This window comes from Dryobates pubescens, chromosome 9 (genome assembly GCF_014839835.1).
Source record: "Dryobates pubescens isolate bDryPub1 chromosome 9, bDryPub1.pri, whole genome shotgun sequence".
NCBI classification, from domain to species: domain Eukaryota; kingdom Metazoa; phylum Chordata; class Aves; order Piciformes; family Picidae; genus Dryobates; species Dryobates pubescens.
In genome coordinates this window covers 24,055,707-24,074,430 of record NC_071620.1, presented here as the reverse complement: position 1 = coordinate 24,074,430, position 18,724 = coordinate 24,055,707, and the positions used below count along the sequence as shown (strand labels likewise).

Below are 18,724 nucleotides of genomic sequence, written 5' to 3'. Positions count from 1 at the left end.
GTACAGGCTGTTAATCTGTTATTTTCTCATAATATTGATACATATTTTAATAATTCTGACTTTCTGTGTTCTGTTTTATGTTGGCCAGCCGGACAGGAAACTTCCGAGAGGGATTTCAAGAGAAGGTGAATTTGGTGTGAAAACAGAAATTTAGTTGCAGTAGCTAAACTATGTGTAGTGGTTTTGCTGTGAAGGGGTTTTATAATTGTTAGGATCATTATGTCCCATGTAGACAATATGAAACCATGTAGTATTACAAAGAGGAGGAGAGTGGTGTTTATGTCTTGTGTAGTGCTGTTGCTTAGGGTTGAATTTTATCTGCAGTGAGGAAACTGTCATGACGAATTTCAATGTTTCATATTCTGAAAGAACAGTTGCTTCTAAGGGCCTTCAGAGTTGTTACTTTCTCTGTTTAACAAATAAATTAAACCGCATGTTTTTCACAAATTGAGGGATGTAACTCAGAGAGACAGGAGACAATCTGAGAAAAGATGTTGGCACAACACCTTTGGCAGCTGAAGTTGGCATCTGATTATCACTATTATTTTTTGTGCAGGGCAGTATCACTGAAACCTGCTAGTAGGTGAGCCTGAGAATACAAGTTGCCTGTATGAGTGGAGATTAAATGTGGGTGGTTAAAATGCAGTCAGTTCCTGAAGGTGGAAAGGAATATTACGGTTTTTAATACTGAAAACTTAAAAAAGGAAGTCATTCTTGCTTGAAGTCAGAGAGTTGGGAATCTGAAATAACTGAAAATATCTAGTTGCTTGGGGAATCCTGATGCTAGAATAAAACCTTGGTGTCCTCTCAGACTATGTGGATTTCAAAATGAAGGTTGTGGGTGTGGGGATGTGAGGTTGGACACAGCAGCGAGGCCTTGTAATGGACCTCGCTGTGAGAGAGGCTGTGTTCAGGTTTTGACTTCAGGTTTCATTGAAGTGGCATCAAACACAGCTGCAAATGAACTATGATCGGAACTCATTCATCTGGGGCACTATATTCAGCTAAAATTCCTAAGTTACAAACTCTGTTACCATTGCTGCTCATGGAATTACTTTGCTACCTATTCATTAAAATTTTCTTTAAGAGGTAAAAAAACCCTTACAGATGACTTACTAATAAGTTTCCTTGCTAAAACTAATGGAACCAGGTGATTTCAGATTTGTACCAGTTAATCACATGTTTGAACTCATAAATAAAGTAATTACTAGTCAAGAAATGCCAAGTCTCAATTGGTGCTTAAGATAATTATTCCATTTGCTAAGCGTTACACAGTGGCAGTTATATGTCTTCCCCCAATGGAACTGTTCAATAAAAGAAAAACCAAACCAACCAGCCAAAACCAAACAAAACCCCTAACTTACTTCAAACAAAAAAATAAGAATGAGGATGAAACTAAGACACAGACAATATGAGAATTCCACTTAGGTTTGCGTACAATATAGAGAAAAGGAGCCTTCAAAGTGACCAAACTGTTCTGAAAATCATAGAATCAATAAGGTTGGAAAAGACCCCAAAGATCATCAAGTCCAACCTGTCACCCAAGACCTCATGACTACTAAACCATGGCTTCAAGTGCCATGTCCAATGGAGGAATAGCTCAGAAAACAAGGAAGAATTACTTTCATTCACCATTTTTTTTCCTGTGTTACAGAAAAAACCCCATCAGTTTCTAAGCAAGGGAGCATTCAGCCTTATTATAGCAATTAGTTTCAGATCTAAAGGACACTTAGAAAGTCAAAATGGAAGAATACATCAGTGAAGTAACAACTTCAGTTCTTCAGTCTTCAAAGATTGTCAGTTTTTGTGTTGAAAGAGGATTTACTGAACATGACAACATGCAGAGCACAAGTGATGTTTCCTTGGTCTATGAAGCAAGTTGTTCTGCAAAATGGTTGTGTAAATACAGAGATAGTCAGGAGATATTTTAAGGTTTTTGGAAGGATTTAATAGCAAAGGTAGTAGTTAATTACTGGGTCTTGCATTCACTTAGAGTATGTTTATGATCTTTATTAGGCTTAGCAGCCTGCAGCTGCCAGTGGTGGGAATGAGCCTGTTAACTAATTCAGAGATGCACTGAGTATTTCCCACGGAAGTAATAGCATAACGGCTAAAGAGATACCCCTGGCTTTGAAGGTGGGGTGGGAATGTATGAACAACATAAATATCCTGTGATGCTGTCTGGAAGAGAATTGGATGTTGCCTTGATAAAAAGGCTTCCTCCTTACCGTGTCATGGAAACATCTGATGAGAAAAGTATACATGCTTACAACAGCACAGACATGCTAATTGCAAGTAGGTGTAACAGCCAGGTATAACCAGTAACTGAGGAAGTTGTCACTAACATGTTTGTGGGTGGAAGAGACTTCCTTTGCTAAGTACCATGCTATTCAGTATCTGTTTCTTTTGTTTACACATGATTTCCCTTTACAACATGTTCTGTTCCTTTTGAAAGGCACCTGGTACAGCAAGGAGGCTGGCTATTTGCCATGCCTGTGTGATGAGGGTGCTGAGATGAGCATGGTGGAGCTAACCGGAGGAATGAAGGTTGTATTCAAGACTCGCCTGGATGCATTCCTGTGTAGTTTGGTGTAGGTTATCCTGCTCTGGCATGGAGGTTGGACTAGATGATCTTTCGAGGTCCCTTCCAGCCCCTGAAATTCTGTGATTCTGTATTTCCCCTGATGTACACACATCTGGAGAAACCTGGGGCCAACAGAAAGGGTTCAGGGAAAAAAGGCTAGCTGATTCTTTGAAGCTAGAAATCCTTGAGAGAAGAGAACATGGAGGTCATAGAGGGAAGGTGCTTTTCCAGTTGACCATGTGAAGTTCAGTGCAATCCAGGATGCCCTGAAATTTGATGCATTGAGAGCAAAAGCTGATTGCCTGGAGAAGAGCCTTTCTGTGAGGATGCAAGAGAAGCTTTGCATATAAGTGTTCTGTTTTTTTCTTTCTGTCTGAGAATTTGGGGACTTGAGTTTTTATTGCAAGATCACTAAATAGGGCAAAACAAAGAGTGCAAATAAGTAAGGGAGGAGAAAATTAAAGAGGAGGTATAAAAAGTTGCAGTAGTTCTTACTGTGCTTTTCCTGTTTCAACTACAAGAAATTAAGGAGCAAAGCTGTTGAGCTACATAGGACTTTTGTGGTGTTATTTGCATAAGGTCCTGAGTGTTTTAAATGGAAATTGGAGCCTTGTGTCATGAAATCCTTCAGGGATTTTTTTTTCCTGTTCTGCTCTCAGTTTGCATGTTTAAGGTATGAAATTCCTTCTGCATATATACTTTGAACAGAAGATATCACAGTGACTTCATAAAATCTTAACTACCTTAGAGGTAGTAGCTAATACTAATTATGGTCTTGGGTTGTGTTCTTTCTCTTTTAGTAAATATTTTCAGGTTCACCTAACCATTTATTTCCTTAAAATCTTACACCTCCAATATGCTAAAGGTAACTGCTAAGCAAGTTTAATAGTAGTATTATTATATAGTTATATATCTTGAACAGTGCTAAATGACTGCTTGTGCTTGCTACTTTGGATTGCTGATTTGCTCCTAGAGTGATTATAATCTGTTTTGTTAAACTTCTGTTGAAAAAAACACTAGTGCATGCTCTGAAAGACTCATTTAACATTTAGAGATAAAAAGTGGCTTATCCCTGAACTTGAGGAATTTTATTTCCTAACTGACAGAGAACACACTGTGTTATTTTTATGATATATTAGATGTATTTGCTACCAACAGGTTGCACTGCATTTGTATTGTTTATGAATTCATGCAGGGATGGTGGACACACCTTGCCCTGAAAGGACATCTTACTAGGATCCAAATTTCAACCTTTGTGAGAGTCAGAATCAATTGCTGGTGTAAATCAGTGAAGGGGAAGAAAAAAGGACAAAAACCCAAACAACACAAGAAAACACCCACCCAAACAAACAAAAGAAAGGGAAAAAATGTAAATTGTGAAATCTGTATGAAAGGTGTAAAGAGAATGTTAACAAAGAAACTGAATGTCTAATATAGAGTACTAAGAGGGAACATTTACAAAGTATTACCTACAAATAAAACAGCAGCATGAGCCAAGTAATTTTCAGCAAGAAGGTGTAGCAAGATAAGTCTCATAAATGAGTTTATCCTTTCTGAAGGTCTGATCCTACATATGTTAACTGGGCAAAATACCCTCTGACTTCTAGAAAGTCTGAACTTTTTAACAGTTCTTACGTGAATTTGATCTCTCTAAGATACCTAGCTGTGATGCAATATCATCCCTGCCAAAATCAACATGTCCTTGCTTTTGGGGGTTTGTTAGTTGTTTTTTTTCTAGAGATGTCACAAATTTCAAAAGAAGATACAAAATCTGAAAGTGAGTTTCTAGATTCAGTATCTCATGAACCTGTGAACATGTTTAGTGATATATATAAAATTTTCAGCATTAATATAAAAGTTGCTGGGCTGGTATCTGGTTCTGGGGGAGGGGGAAGCAGCCCATTGGCCATTGGAATGGGCTGCCCAGGGAGGTGGTGGAGTCACCGTCACTGGAGGTGTTTAGGAAGAGACTGGACGGGACACTTGGTGCCATGGTTTAGTTGATTAGATAGTGTTGGATGATAGGTTGGACTCGAGGATCTCAAAGGTCTTTTCCAACCTGGTTAATTCTATTCTGTTCTGTTCTATTTCTTCAGAAACAGCACTTCTGTTTACAACTCCTGGCCTTGCAGGAGCAAACACCTGATCTTTGTAGAAGTAGTATTGCATCTTACCCACAGTGAGATGATTCTGGTCAAGGAAGGTATAGCTGACTTGGATTGGAGAGAAAAGTGAGATGTGAAAGTTAGGCATAAGTGTCTTCAATTTAAAAACATGTACAAAGGTTGCATGACCATTTACACTCATAGCTGGTACATAGATGCCTTCTGGTCCACTCTTGACTGTGTGGCTGCTGGATACCCGTGTGCTCACTGATGATTCACTGTTGCTGATGAACTGCTGAATTTATGTATTTTAATAGACATGATCAGTACAACTTTGCTGTTTTAATAGCTAAATAGCAGAGATCTCTCAACAGACAATGTTTGTCATAGTTCAGAGAGTCATAGTTCAGTCAGTATGTCTGACTGCCAAATGAATTTAAGCAGGAGTACCGTATTGTAGGAAACGGCTTTGCTTCAATAATACATTAAATCATTTGCATACAACTGGTAAAGCTTAACCCTTTTACAGTCTATGAATGTGACAAGTGAAGTTTAATATAGAAGTTAATCTAAAGTGTTACTTGTTTGGGGTAGTTTTCTTTTTCTTTTAATTGGTTTGGATACCACCATTCCAACAAACTTTTTTTGGTGAGTGTTTAGCTAAAGCATAGATTTGTCATATTATATTCTGGCTATGGCACTTCTGTGTTCATTGTGATAAAACTCAAGAGGAAGTAGCAGTCTGCTAGGAAGATAATTGGAGAAATGAATCAGAGTGACTCGAAAAGCTTGGAAGTGTTAGAATGCAGCTAGTGTCAGTTCGTACAAATAACTATTTTGATAACAAGACAAAGGAGAAAATAGAACAAAACATTTTCAAATAATTTTAAATCAAACACAATTTCCATTGAACTGCTGGCAAAGGAGAGGACAGGAAATACAGTGGAATATTTTGCAAAGCAATCTACAGCACAGTGAAGTTCTTGTTTTCAGCAGTATTAGCAGTGTAGGGATTTTTGCAGTTCCCCATATAATGTGTCAAAAGCTAGCAGTATGTTCTGTGAAGTGACAGTACTTAAGAGTATGCTCTGTCATTGTGCAATTATATTTTTGCTTTTTCATTTGAGAATATTTCCAGTATTTTCTCTAACTTGTGGTTTGTTTGTTTTCTTTCACTTGTTTTTTTTCTCACAAGGCACCTAATTTTGGTTTTCAACTGTGTGTATTTTCTGTTAAAAATGTGATGTTTTCCTTGTGTCTTCTAACACTGAACTTAGCATGGTTGTGCATGAGATGTTTCAGTATGCTAATACTGTTACTGCACTTTAACTGACGCAGCTTTGTGAAAAGGTCTGTATGTGTTTCATTGATTATTTCTTAAGGAAATTATGCTAGCAATTAAACAAAATCAATACTTCTAAAATGTTGCTATTTGTGTAAATTAATGTATTCACAGAATCACTGATTTGGGTTGGAAAGGACCTTTGAAGTTAATCTAGTCCAACATTCCTGCTACAAGACAGGGCCATCTTTCACTAGATCAATTTCCTCAACCTGACCTTGAACACTCCCAGTGATGGAGCAATAGATAAGTGGCTGAGCACACTTATCTACATTTGTCCAGAAGTTACAAGATAATATTTGTTGTTGTAAATCTATGTTCTTTGTAAGAAAAAAAATGAGGCAAAGAGCTGGTACAAGTTTCAAATTTTCAGGTATTGTAACATTGACAATACTAGATCAGATAAAACTGCTGTAACTGTATTAAAGCGCACTGTTTCACTTGCTGACACTTTGAGATGAAATGCTTAAAGTCCCTTTTGTGGACCTATAATATATTAAATATTATTTCCTTAAAATGTAAATGTGCATGTTAATGACAAATGATTGGGAAATGTCTTATGAACACCTATCTCTTGGGTATGCATTTTTGCCTACAGTTTCGCATGTGAATTTGACCCAGCTAACAATAGTTCTGGACCTGGGCACGCTCCTGTTGGCAAAAGTATTCTTGTTTCCTTGGGACAGTTGGAAATGGGAGCCACCATGTGTTCATGTGCCACTTAAAGTAGTTTGAATTTCCTTCTGAGCAAAGCCAGCATTTAATTCATATTAGTTTCCAGGCTGGAGATCATATGGATTGTGGTCCCCTGGTCCTTATGATGATAATCCATTTGCCAGTTCTAAAATATTCCATGTGTAATAAGTATCATAAAGCAGACTGGATCTCCTGTACACAGTGCTGTAACAGAAAGATAATGGCCTACAAGAGAGATTAATAAGATTTTTGAGTCACAAAAGCTTTAAGTCGGTTTAAATCTATTGGTTAAGCTGCTCAGAACTGGTAATGCTTTAATCTTGAGCTGTGGTGAGTGAGCACAGGCATTGCTGGCATGCATTAAGACATCTACATGATCACCTTGTGCTTAGCTCTTTTTCAGACTTGAGTTAGCAGTAGCAATCCCCTAAGTCTTACTTAAGGTGAAATATGCAGACGATATGTTAATGAAGCATACACAGTGACTCTTGGTAGCAGGTGTCTAGTTTTACCTGTTTTATGGATACCAGGATTACAGATTTAGGATGGTAATGGCGATTTCTTCTGCCACAGACCCATCCATCTCAATTTGGACTCAGCCTGGTTTGACCCACCTTCTGCTGGTGGATCTGACTTCCACCCTTGTAAGGACTGCAGAAGCCTCACTTGGTGGTGATTGTGAATCTTATCCTGGATACTCCCATACAGCTGCTGCACTATTTTAATTTCTGGTTAGTGCAGTTAAAAACCCAAGTGAAAAGCACTCCTATGATCTGTTTCACTGCTGTAAAGGTCTTCCAGTCCAGAAGTGGCATGTCATTTAGAAATTAATTTGATGAATATTTACTTTGATGGTTTTGAAAATGACAGTGTTGTTTGTTTCTTGTTTTTTGTTTTGGTTCCCCCTCCCTTGCCCCCCATTCTTTTTAAACCCCTGTTTTATATGTGTGTGATTTGGTTTTTTTTCCCTCTGCCTAGACCTGGTTAACCATTTCTGTGAACAGGTCCTCAATTTTTTACTTTGTCCCTACTTTCCTGTCGTAGCCCCATCTTCCCCTGGTGTCGACTCCGTACCCTTACAGCGCACAGGCAGTCAACACGGCACACAGAACGCAACAGCGACCTTCCAGAGGGCCAGCTATGCAGCCGGCCCAGCCTCCAATTACGCAGACCCCTACCGACAGCTGCAGTATTGTCCTTCTATTGAATCACCATACAGCAAATCTGGGCCAGCCATCCCACCTGAAGGGACCTTGGCTAGGTCACCTTCCATTGATAGCATTCAGAAAGATCCCAGGTGGGTGAAACCTTCATTATCTACTATTTCTTGTTTGTGCAGAGGCTTGCAATTGAATTTACTTTGTATGTTTCTGCTGTTGAATATGTGTGTGTATCTATATCTATCCATATAGATACAAAAAAAGCCAAAAAACTAGACCCCATGATTGTATGTGGAAGAATTTGTTTGCATAACAACTTTGTCCTAATGCTTTGCCTTTGGAAGGCTCTCATGAGCTCCTCTGTAAAATCAGATGGTAGTTGTGGCCTTGAATGTGTGCATTTAGCCTGCTTTCTCTAGCACCACCCCTCAAAAGCTTATGAAAAGTAATTTTCTCTGAAAATCAGAGGAGTCTTATGACTGTTTTGACTCTATCACCATTGTGAATTGAATTTTCAAGTTACTTCTTGGGCAGAAGCTCTTAGAGTTCTTGATTTGTCTGTAGTTGGTATTTGTAAAAGCTGCAGGAAAGGATATTCTGGTATTGGGCAAGGAGACTGAGCAATATGGAAGCAACATGTAATCAGGTTATGCTCTACCCCTGTGTATTGTGCAGACATCCAATGCCAGTATGTGGTAACAGAATGTATGTTTTACAGCTTTGCAGAAATGATTGTTACTGTGCATGCTTTTTAAATATATAGCACAACTTTTAATGTCATTATGACACCTAGGGAAGGTGAAAGATGGAAACTTCATAGCATATGTACCCCAAGCAGGCAGATGGATTAGAGAGAGTTTTCTGGCAAATAATTTGATTTCCATGATTACAGCAATGGAAATGCTAACTGTAATCCTCAATGCACTCGGTGGTTTTGTTCAGTTTCCTGATGGAAAAGAAGGCAAGTCTCTTTGGTAACTTAAGTTTAAATTTGTGGAAAGTGTTAATTTATACAAGGTTTTTCTGTGGCAGATGGTGTGATTTATGTATTTAATCTTGCCGTGTGTAATGTAATAATAGCAGTGCCCAAAAGTTTGCCCCACACGAAAATGCAGGAGGACTTTAAGCAAGCAGAATTACTTCTTTTCCTGCATTAAAAATCAAATATTCACAACTGATATTCTCTACTAAATATTCTGTACTTCTGCAGCATAACACTTCTTTCTGTCACTTCAGCCAGGAACACTGTAGCAGCTAGGCTTTGTGGCATATATGAAATACCGCTGCTTGTAATTGCTTCTACCATTACAGAGTTCTACTGGTAGTGAAAACTTCTGTCTTCAAACTTTAGCTTTTCTCAAGAAATTTGAAAAACTACATATGGAATTTATCCCCTTCTTTACACTGCCCCAGATCAGAGGGAAACAGTCTTTTTCTGAAACTTTGGTATGTCAATATATTTGTATTTCAGAATATAAAAGACCACGGAAAAGAGCTTTGCTTTGTACGTGTCCTATGTGTAAACTTAACGTTACATTAGGAGTCCATTAACCCAGAGGAGAAATGACTGTAAGCTCTACAAAATGTTCTTAGGAGAACAATGATAATGTGGAATACACTCCCCTATAGACAGGAGAGACGTATTTACAGCGTCACTGCAGCTCCTAAATACACTATCCTTTTAAGAAGAGGTTGTCTATGTTTAGTTGCTCTGCTATCACTTCACAACGCTTAGTCAGTTAATATAAAGGATGTATGCTTGTAAATGAAGATTTCCTCTGGAAGGTTGTTCATTTGCTTGCTATTTGGTTCTTCCTAGTTTTGTGATACCATTTGTGCATTCATGAGTATTGATTTCTGTAGATAAAGTAGGAGCAAGCAGGCATCTAGTTCAAAACTGAATTTCATTAATTCATTAGATGCAGTCATTAAACATTATTACTAATTAGTGCTCTCTTACTCAGTATTGATGCCCTTATTTGTTGGTTCTAATATTTCTTATATAGAAATGTTAGAAACACATGTGATTATGTTATGCTATAGTCCACAAAACCTATAGTCGCCCTAGGCAGACTGGCTTGTAAAACTATCTGTTCAGCAGATGCTGATCACTGAGTTATGGGAAAGACATAGAGAAAGTGGAAGGAGTATGAAGAAAAGCAACAAAAGTAATTAGGAGACTTTTAACATGTTGATTTCCATAAGTAGATTACAAAAATGTGGATAAGTGAGAAGCATGGAAAGAAGGGGACACAAGACTTTCCAGATACTTGAAAAGGTGTTTTGGAACAACAGAAATTAGGGTAGTACATGGGAGGTATAATTATAAGTATTGGCTTTAATTAGGGAAAGGAAGACATGGCCTGAATACAAGAAAGACTTTCAACAACTCTCTTATGTTGCATTGTATTCCTCAAGAGAGTTATTGCTTACATCTTACACAGCAAATAAAAAATAAACATCTTGGTCAGCGAATGGACTTTGTCATCTGGTAAGTTTTGAGTTTCCTTACAGACCTATTGCTGCTTTGGTTGGCTCGGTGGTTGCAGTTTTTGACTGGCACAAATTGTGGAGTAAAATGGCTGGCAGCGTTTTCAGGCACTTGAGTCTACCTGTCCAACCACAGGTTCAAACAAATGCCCACTTAATAGGTGGAAGAAGAGCTACAAGACAAAAGCATACTAATTGAAGGCTTTTGATTATCATTTGTTATGTGTCAGTCAGCTCAAGATGAGAAATAGATACCTAGAAAAGAACATACTCAACCTAATAAGTAATTAGAGTTCCTAAAACTGAACATTATTTTCTGGAATGGGCAGTATTTCCATCTGAAGTCCCAGAAAGTTGGCAGGCACTGAAGCAGTTGACAATTTTTTCCCATTGTTTTCACCATGTAGTTTGGATTACTAATACTCCAGCTCTGCATATCTTCTGAACTGACATTTGGCAAATGAAATTTTAGCTCAGCATCTGTTCTGCATCATCCAACTAGCATAAAACGCAATTTAATGTTCATTAAATTAAAGCTTAAGTGAAAACCCTTTTTTGATAAATATCTAAATACCTATTATGAAGTTTGTGGCAAGGGGTAATTTTTAATATATGCAGGTAGACTGTTAGCTGAAATGAGCTCATATAACAGGTAGTAAAAACTATATACATCTATGCTGACAGAAAGTCTGAGGTTGTTATTTAAAAAGGAAATAAACCCCATATGATCTTTGAGGTCTTTTCCAACCTTATTGATTCTATGATTCTATATCACCTGCTTGACTTAAGTTCTGCCTATGGAAAATGGAAAAGTTAAATGCAAAAGGTTGATTCTTCAGAGTGTTCTTGTATGTTTACTTCATATCAAAAAAGGAAGAGAAACATGCAGTAGTTATATGAATACTTGTATGAAAAAGTAGTGAAGGGAGGCAGGAAAAAATACAGTATTTATTTTCTAATCATTGTTCCTACTAAACTATGAATGAGAAGTTATGAGTGTTTTACGGTGTCAGAAATTTGTTCATTTGATATTTTCCAGCCTACTTTCATTTAAGAAATATGAATCTGTTTCTTAGCAACAACAAATTATCTAAGGTTTGTCTGTTCCTACACTTCAGGGGAACTGGAGAGCCCTAGAAATAGAAATGCTGGTATCCAATTATCCATGTGTGTGCTTTTCAATTTTTAGTCCAACATACAACAGTGACAAATGTTTATAAATTACTTAAATGTTGAGGTTTTAACATACTAAGAAACCATGTGCATGTGCCATTGCTGATAATTCACACTCATTATATAACATGAAAAAATAAATAATTTTCACTTCCCTCAGTTAAATATGTACCAGTGAAGTTTTGCAGGTAACAGTGGTTTTGCTCACTGTGTTTAGTTTTCTGGGTTGAATCAACATGTTTCCTTCATTGACGTTCACTGAATCACATAATCACAGACTGTTTGGGGCTAGAAGGGGCCTTGGAAGATCATCTAGTCCACTGCCCTGCCAGAGCAGGATCACTTAGAGTAGGTCACACCGGAGCACATCCAAGAAGGTTTTGAATGTCTCCAGTGAAGGTGACTCCACAACCTCTCTGGTTATCTTGTTTCAGTGCTCTGTGACCCTCACACAGTGAAAAAGCCTTCTCCTTACATGTGCGTGGAACCTGCTATGCCCTGGCTTGCGCCCATTGTTCCCTTGTCCTGTCCTTGGACATTACTGAGAAGAGCATGGCTCCATCTTCCCAACACATGTCCTTCATATATTTATAAACATTAATGAGGTCACTCCTCAGTCTCCTCCAAGCTAAAGAGACTCAGCTCCCTCAGTCTCTCCTCATAAGGAAGATCTTCCACTCCCTTCATCATTTTTGTGACTCTGCGCTGGACTCTTTCAAGCAGTTCCCTGTTCTTGAGCCAAGCAGCCCTGAACTGGACACAGTATTACAGATGTGACCTCACCAGGGCAGAGTAGAGGAGGAGAATCTCTCTGGAACTACTAAACACACCCCTTCTAATACATCCTAGGATGCCATTGGCCCTCTTGGCCGCAAGGGCACATTGCTGGCTCATGGTCATCCTTTTGTCCATCAGGACTCCCAGGTCCTTTTCCCCCAGAGCTGCCCTCCAACAGGTCAGCCCCAAACCTATACTGGTACACAAGGCTGTTCTTTCCCAAATGCAAGACTCTACGCTTGTCCTTGTTGAATTTCATTACATTTCTCCAGCCAGTCTAGGTCTCACTGAATGGCAGCACAGCCTTCAGGAGATGTGTCAGTCCTTCCTTCCAGTTCTGTATCGTCAGTGTCCTCAATGACTCCTCATCTGTTTTTATTTACACACCAGTATATACACATCTTCTGGAAAGAAGCTGCGTTAACAGCAAGAATTATGTGGAATACACTCCATTAAGACTAGCAAAATGAATTCCAGAATTTAAATGTCCGTATTTGTACTGCATTGAATTCTATTGATCTACACATAAAATTTTCTGTTACAACATTTCCTTTCCCAAGATATGTGCCTCAGAACCTTTAAAACTATTTATTCAGAAGAAATGGAGTCATTTGTTGAATAAAGCTGTAAAGGGTTTATTCTTCATTATAAAGGAGATTGCAATAACGATTGGGCTCTTGTTTGTAAAAAAGCAGCAACCAAACAAACACACCAAACACGAACAACAGCAACAAAAAGAAAACCACCATCATTAAAACCATGTTACAATTTTGTAAGAAAACAAAATTTTTTAAACCCAGCTATATCGTAGTTGTTCTCTCCTTTGGAACTGTCTGGCTATGGGTCAGCACAGGGACAGAGCTTTCCAGATATTGCATGATTTAACTGTAATACCCTGAGCTGTTTCTGCTCTGTTCTGTGCTTTCAGAGTCAACTTATATTTAATTACTTCTACTGGCCTTAATTTTCTCCTAAGCAGAAGATGATGGTGCTTCCTGTCTATATTATAAACTTTTAAATTGGCTTTCTTTCCACATATGAAAGAAAATAAATTAGGTAAGAAGATTTTGTGTGAGCCATAAGTTTCAAAACTCCCTTTTTTTTTTTCCCCTCCAAAAAATGCTCTGTTTGCAAAATGCAAGCTTTTTCTGTAGGAAAAGTGATAGAAATAAAATAAGCTCTGGTTAAACTTCTGTGCTTAAGTAAAACTGAGATTTGCACAGAGTTTGGAACATGGCCTATTGAAAGATAAATGTTTCTGTGGGAGTCTTCACCATACATTTAATCTCACTTTTTTTCCAAGGGTTGTCTTAGTGGTAATGGAGTTAGTCTACTCTAAATATGAATAGCAGCAAGGCACTTGAACAGTGTAGTAAGGTAAGAAAATAGCAATGTAAACCTGAGTGTGTGGGAGGTTGGACATCTTGGTGGGAATGTGTCTGGTAGCTTCGTTGGAAGGAACCTTCAGAAAGAAATTTCTAGTGGGGTAGAAGGCTACAGTGACTACAGTACAGAGACCTGCTGGTCAAGCTAAAAGGCACAAGAAGCCACTGCACAGGCAGTGTAAGCAGGAACAGGTGTCCTGGGAAGAGTATCGATATGCTACCCATTCATGTAGGATGAGGTCAGGAAGGCCAGGGCATGTTTGGAGCTGAACTTGGCAAGGGATGCAAAGAATAACAAGAAGGGCTTCTGCAGGTACATCAATGAAACAAGGAAGGTTAAGGAAAACATAACTCCCCCTGAAGAGCAAGAATGGTGAGCTATTAACAACAGATAAGGAGAAGGCTGAAGTTCTCAGCAACTTGTTTTTCTCTGTCTTCCTGGCAGCCTGTTCCTACAAGGTGGGGATAGGGGCAGCGAAGTCCTTCACACTGTATGTGAAGACCAAGTTTGTGACCAACTGAGGAATGTGACATACATTAAGTCTATGGGGCTTCATGTGATGTGTACCAGAGTCCTGAAGAAATTGGCTGATGTAGTCAACAATACACTCTGCATAATATTTGAAAAGTCCTGGCAGTCAGGTGAAGACCCTGGTGATTGGAAGAAGGGACACATCACACCCATTTTTTAAAAGGGTAGAAAGGAAGACCCTGGGAACTACCATCCTGTCCAGCCTTGCTTCTGTACCTGGGAAGATCATGGAACAGATAGTTCTAGAAGCTATGTCTGATTAGGCACATGGAGGCCAGGCAGGTGATTCAAGACAGGGTTTCACTAAGGGCAAATCCTGCCTGATGAACCTAGTTGCCTTCCATGATGGAGTGACTACATCCACTCATCATTCTTTGCCCACTGATGTCATCTATCTGTACTTCTCCAAGGCCTTTGACATGGTCCACCACAACGTCCTATTCACCAAGTTGGATAAGGATCTGATGGGTGGACTTTTCAATAGATAAGGAATTGGCTGGATGGTCACATCCAGAGGGTAGCAATCAGTGGCTCAAAGTCCAGATGGAGACTGGTGACAAGTGGTTTCCCTCTGGGGTCAGTACTGGAACCTTTACTGTTTAATATTTTTATTGATGATATAGAGAGTGAATCGAGTGCACCATCTGCAAGTTTGCAGATGACACCAAGCTGAGTGGTGTTGTTGATACACCAGAGGGAAAGGATGTCATCCAGAGGGAGCCAGACAAGCTGGAGAGTAAGCCCAGGTGAATGAACCTCGTGAGGTTCAACAAGTCCAGGTGCACATGGGTCAAAACAATCGTCATTATCAATACATTCTGAGGGAAAAGCAGCCCTGTGGAAAAGGACTTGAGAGTTCTGGTGGATGAGAAGCTGGGCATGAGCCCACAATGTGCACTTGCAGCCCAAAACCAAATCACATCCTAACCTTCATCAAAAGAAGCACAACCAACAGATCAAGACAGGTGATTCTGCCACTCTGATTGCTCTGGTGAGACTTCACCTGGAGTACTGAATCCAGCTCTGGAGCCTTCAATACAGGAAGGACATGGACCTGATGGAGTAAGTCACAAAGATGATTGGAGGGCTGGAACCTTTGCTGCAAGGACAGGCTGAGGGAGCAGAGGTTGTTCACCCTGGAGAAGAGAAGGCTCTGGGGAGACCTAAGAGTGGCCTTCCACTACCTGAAGAGGGCCTACAAGTAGGCTGGAAAGGGACTGTTTACAAAGGGCTGTGGTGATGGGACTAGGGGGGTCAGTTTTAAAGTAGAGAAACATAGATTTAGATTGGATGTTAGGAACAAGTTCTTTATGATAAGGGTGATAGAACACTGGGATAGGTTGCACAGGGAGGTAGTTGAGACCCCATCCTTGGAGACATTCAAGGTTCTAAGCAGCCTGGCCTAGTTGAGGATGCTCCTGCTTACTGCAAGGGGATTAGAGTAGATGAACTTTGGAGCTCCCTTCCAACCCAAGCCATTCTGTGATTCTCTGATTCTATGCTAGCTTGGGTTTTCAGAATACGGAGGCCTGTTGGTGAGTCTTTGCCATAACTCTCTAACACAAGAGTCTGAATAAGACAGAAGAGGACTTGCAGGCCCACCCCTGTGCTTCTCTGTGACACTTCTTTTTCACTCAAGTGTTTTCAAAGGTCCCTCTTACCCTGTCTGAAATTGAGGATAAAGAGAGAAGTGATTATCTAAAAGTGGGGTGGGAAGCTATAGGAAGTATGTTTGTAATGGATCTGAGCATGTAAATGTCAAGCAATGTAAGCTTATCTCTGGAAGTAAATTGTTCCACTTCCTGGGTCTGGCTAAAACTCAGCTAGGAATTTTTGCATCAAATTTACATGGGCAAAGCCCCTAGCGTTGGTGAGATTTAGTAGAAGATGTTTGAGAGTACTTACTTTGTAACTTTGTGTTTGTCTTTCATTTGGTAAGGAAGTACCTGTTTTGCTTTCCCTACCTAAAAATTGTACAGACTCTTAGGCTTCAACATAATGCTCCTCTAAGTATGAAAAAAATGACCATAAAAGAAAATAAAGAGTCTAAGCAGCACAGAAATACACCCAGATCAAGAATAGCAAGTATGGATCCAGTTGCAATTCTTCATACAGATTCATTCGACATACAAGGCATGAATTTTTACTTAGTGCAGAAAATAGTTTTGAGAAGACATATTGGGTACAATAAACAGCCATCTCTTTTCCTGCTTCTTAAATAGCTGAGGTAGGAATCCATAACTGTCCTTCAATCTGTTAATTTGGGATTTTTGGAGACTGACTTTTCTGGAAACCTTGCATGGAAAAGACTTTCCTAGAGAATGTTTAGTTCTGGCTTGAGCATTGTAAAATGAACAAGGAGTTAACTGGTCCATTCAAGTGTCAGTCTGTGGTGAAATAGAGGAGTGGTACCCAGTCCCTGAAAAAGTTTTGTGTGTATTTGAATTCATTACTGTATGTGCCCACAGTTCCTGTCTTTTCAGTTTTTACCTTTATGTGATTTATAAATGACTGTTTTATAGAACCTAAGTGGTTTATGAAACCAAGCACAAAGTGTAGCTTACGAGAATGAAGTGTCTGTCCTTTCAGTTCATGAAACATTAGTATCCACTTTCTCTCTTCTATAACTAGTACCACTTTATTGACAGTGCAGAAGGCCACTCCGTTTCATTGACATCCCATCTTTAAAGAAACTTGGAGCTGTTTTTAACAAACCTGTGTAACTGTAATCACAGAACATTAGAATTCCAGTATATCACAGTAATGGATGGTGCTGCTCCATGTAGTTTGAATATTGGATCTGTGTAGAAGTACTTACAGTTCCTAAACCATCAGCAGAGTAGAACAGAGTTGTGTGTAACCAGTTTATTTCACAGGTTGTTTATGCAGTACACAGAGGATAATTTTAAGAGAGACGATGTTTTGATCTGAAAGTTTAGCTGTAAAAATCTTCTCCCTTCACCAGGAGGTAATTCTTTCCCTTTATGCCAAAGGGAGAGAAGTGAAAAGTCAGTTTGGTACTTGACAATACTACTGTGATTTGATTGTGGTTAAATTAACGAGGCAGGAATTGCAAAACTATAGTTATCTTTATTTTTCCCAAAACCCCTGCCCCAAAATTATGTATAAAAATTATTATATTATTCACAGGTTCTGTCTGGTCACAAATTCTACCCAGATGCTTTTGGGCAATTTTAGTACAATTTAGAGAATTCAGAAAATGGAACAGGCTAAGCTACAAAATAGCTTCACCCCACGTATAAAATTAGAGGCAAGCCAGGACCTTAGGGAAAGCCAACGAGGACGGAGCAGGAATCTGGCAATGGTCACTAGGTCGCTCTTTGATGGCAGGCTCCAGAACTGCAGGTTTTATAATCCAATTTGTGGATAACATGACACAAATCTGAGAAAAAGAGACCCGCCAGAATCAAAGTGTCTGTAGACACGGCCGCCACGAGGGGAAACGCATGCAGCAGCACTGTCTGAGCAGTGCAAGAGAAGCTGCAGTTTCAGGGCAGGCAGGGTCACTCCAAGGCAGGCAGGGAGCAGGACCCCAGGGCAGGCAGGTCCGGAGAGAAGCCAGGTACAAATGCTGGTTTCTCCAATTTTGCCACGAATGCAGAGCGAATCCAAGATAAGAGCGGAAAATGGGAGCGAGCAAAATGAGGGCAAGAGCCCTGACCGCTTTCTGGTCACTCTAAGGTGTTCCTGGGCAATGTGTCCAAGGCATATGTATACTGGGTGCGAAGTACCCCACTGATCATAGCTCCCAAAACCAGTGGACCCACTGGTAAATACCTGTGAGGGACCTCCACCCCAGCGAGAAGAATGGGTGCCGTTTACTTCTCCCTATGGGAAGGGGAAGACAATTTTGTGTCTTTGTCTTTCCCCATTCAAACCTCTGCTGGTGGAGTTGGGGGAAGGGGGGTTTGGAGCACCCTGTAACATACTGGACATTCAGGAGGACGGTGACAGGAACTCCACGCAGTGATAAGTGCACATCTAATAATCAAGGGTGAGCTAATAGTGGCATGTGCATTTTGGACAAATAATTTATTCCTCTCTGCTCTGCCACCCCCCAGCGCTGTAACGCTTGTCTGCCACTTGAAAACAGCAGCGAACCCCTTTTCACTGTTTCTTTCTTGATCGGTTTCATATTAGTAGCTTCATTCCTCCCGGAAGCAGATGTGTACCTCATCCTTATACTGTTCATAGCTCATTTCTGGTTCTTGAATGGCATGACTGAGCTTTTGCTGGTAAATACACATCTCAGTGCAGCTTCTGCCTTTGCCTTTTCCTCAGTATCCTGTGGCTCATTTGCAAAGTCTGTGTGGTGCCTTTCTATAATGACACACTGTAAGAGCCAGAAAATGCATGTGTATTTTCCAGACTGACACTGAAAATAAGGGGAAGAGCCATACCTTCAGGCTTTACTGGGCTCATGTAAGCTGTTACTATCTTGTGGCAAGGTAACTTACAT

General features: G+C 39.7%; 1 protein-coding gene across 7 annotated transcripts in view; it reads left to right on the top strand.

Moving 5' to 3' along the window:
• CTNND2 (catenin delta 2) overlaps nucleotides 1–18,724 on the top strand; it is a 576,017-nt gene that overhangs the window by 356,891 nt on the left and 200,402 nt on the right. For 5 of the 7 annotated variants that reach the window (XM_054164400.1, XM_054164398.1, XM_054164402.1 and 2 more), the window contains one exon: nucleotides 7,706–8,024. In XM_054164400.1, the coding sequence (XP_054020375.1) occupies nucleotides 7,706–8,024 (319 nt within the window). The remainder of the gene's footprint in view (nucleotides 1–7,705; nucleotides 8,025–18,724) is intronic. The other 2 variants (XM_054164401.1, XM_054164403.1) reach the window with 1 other exon arrangement.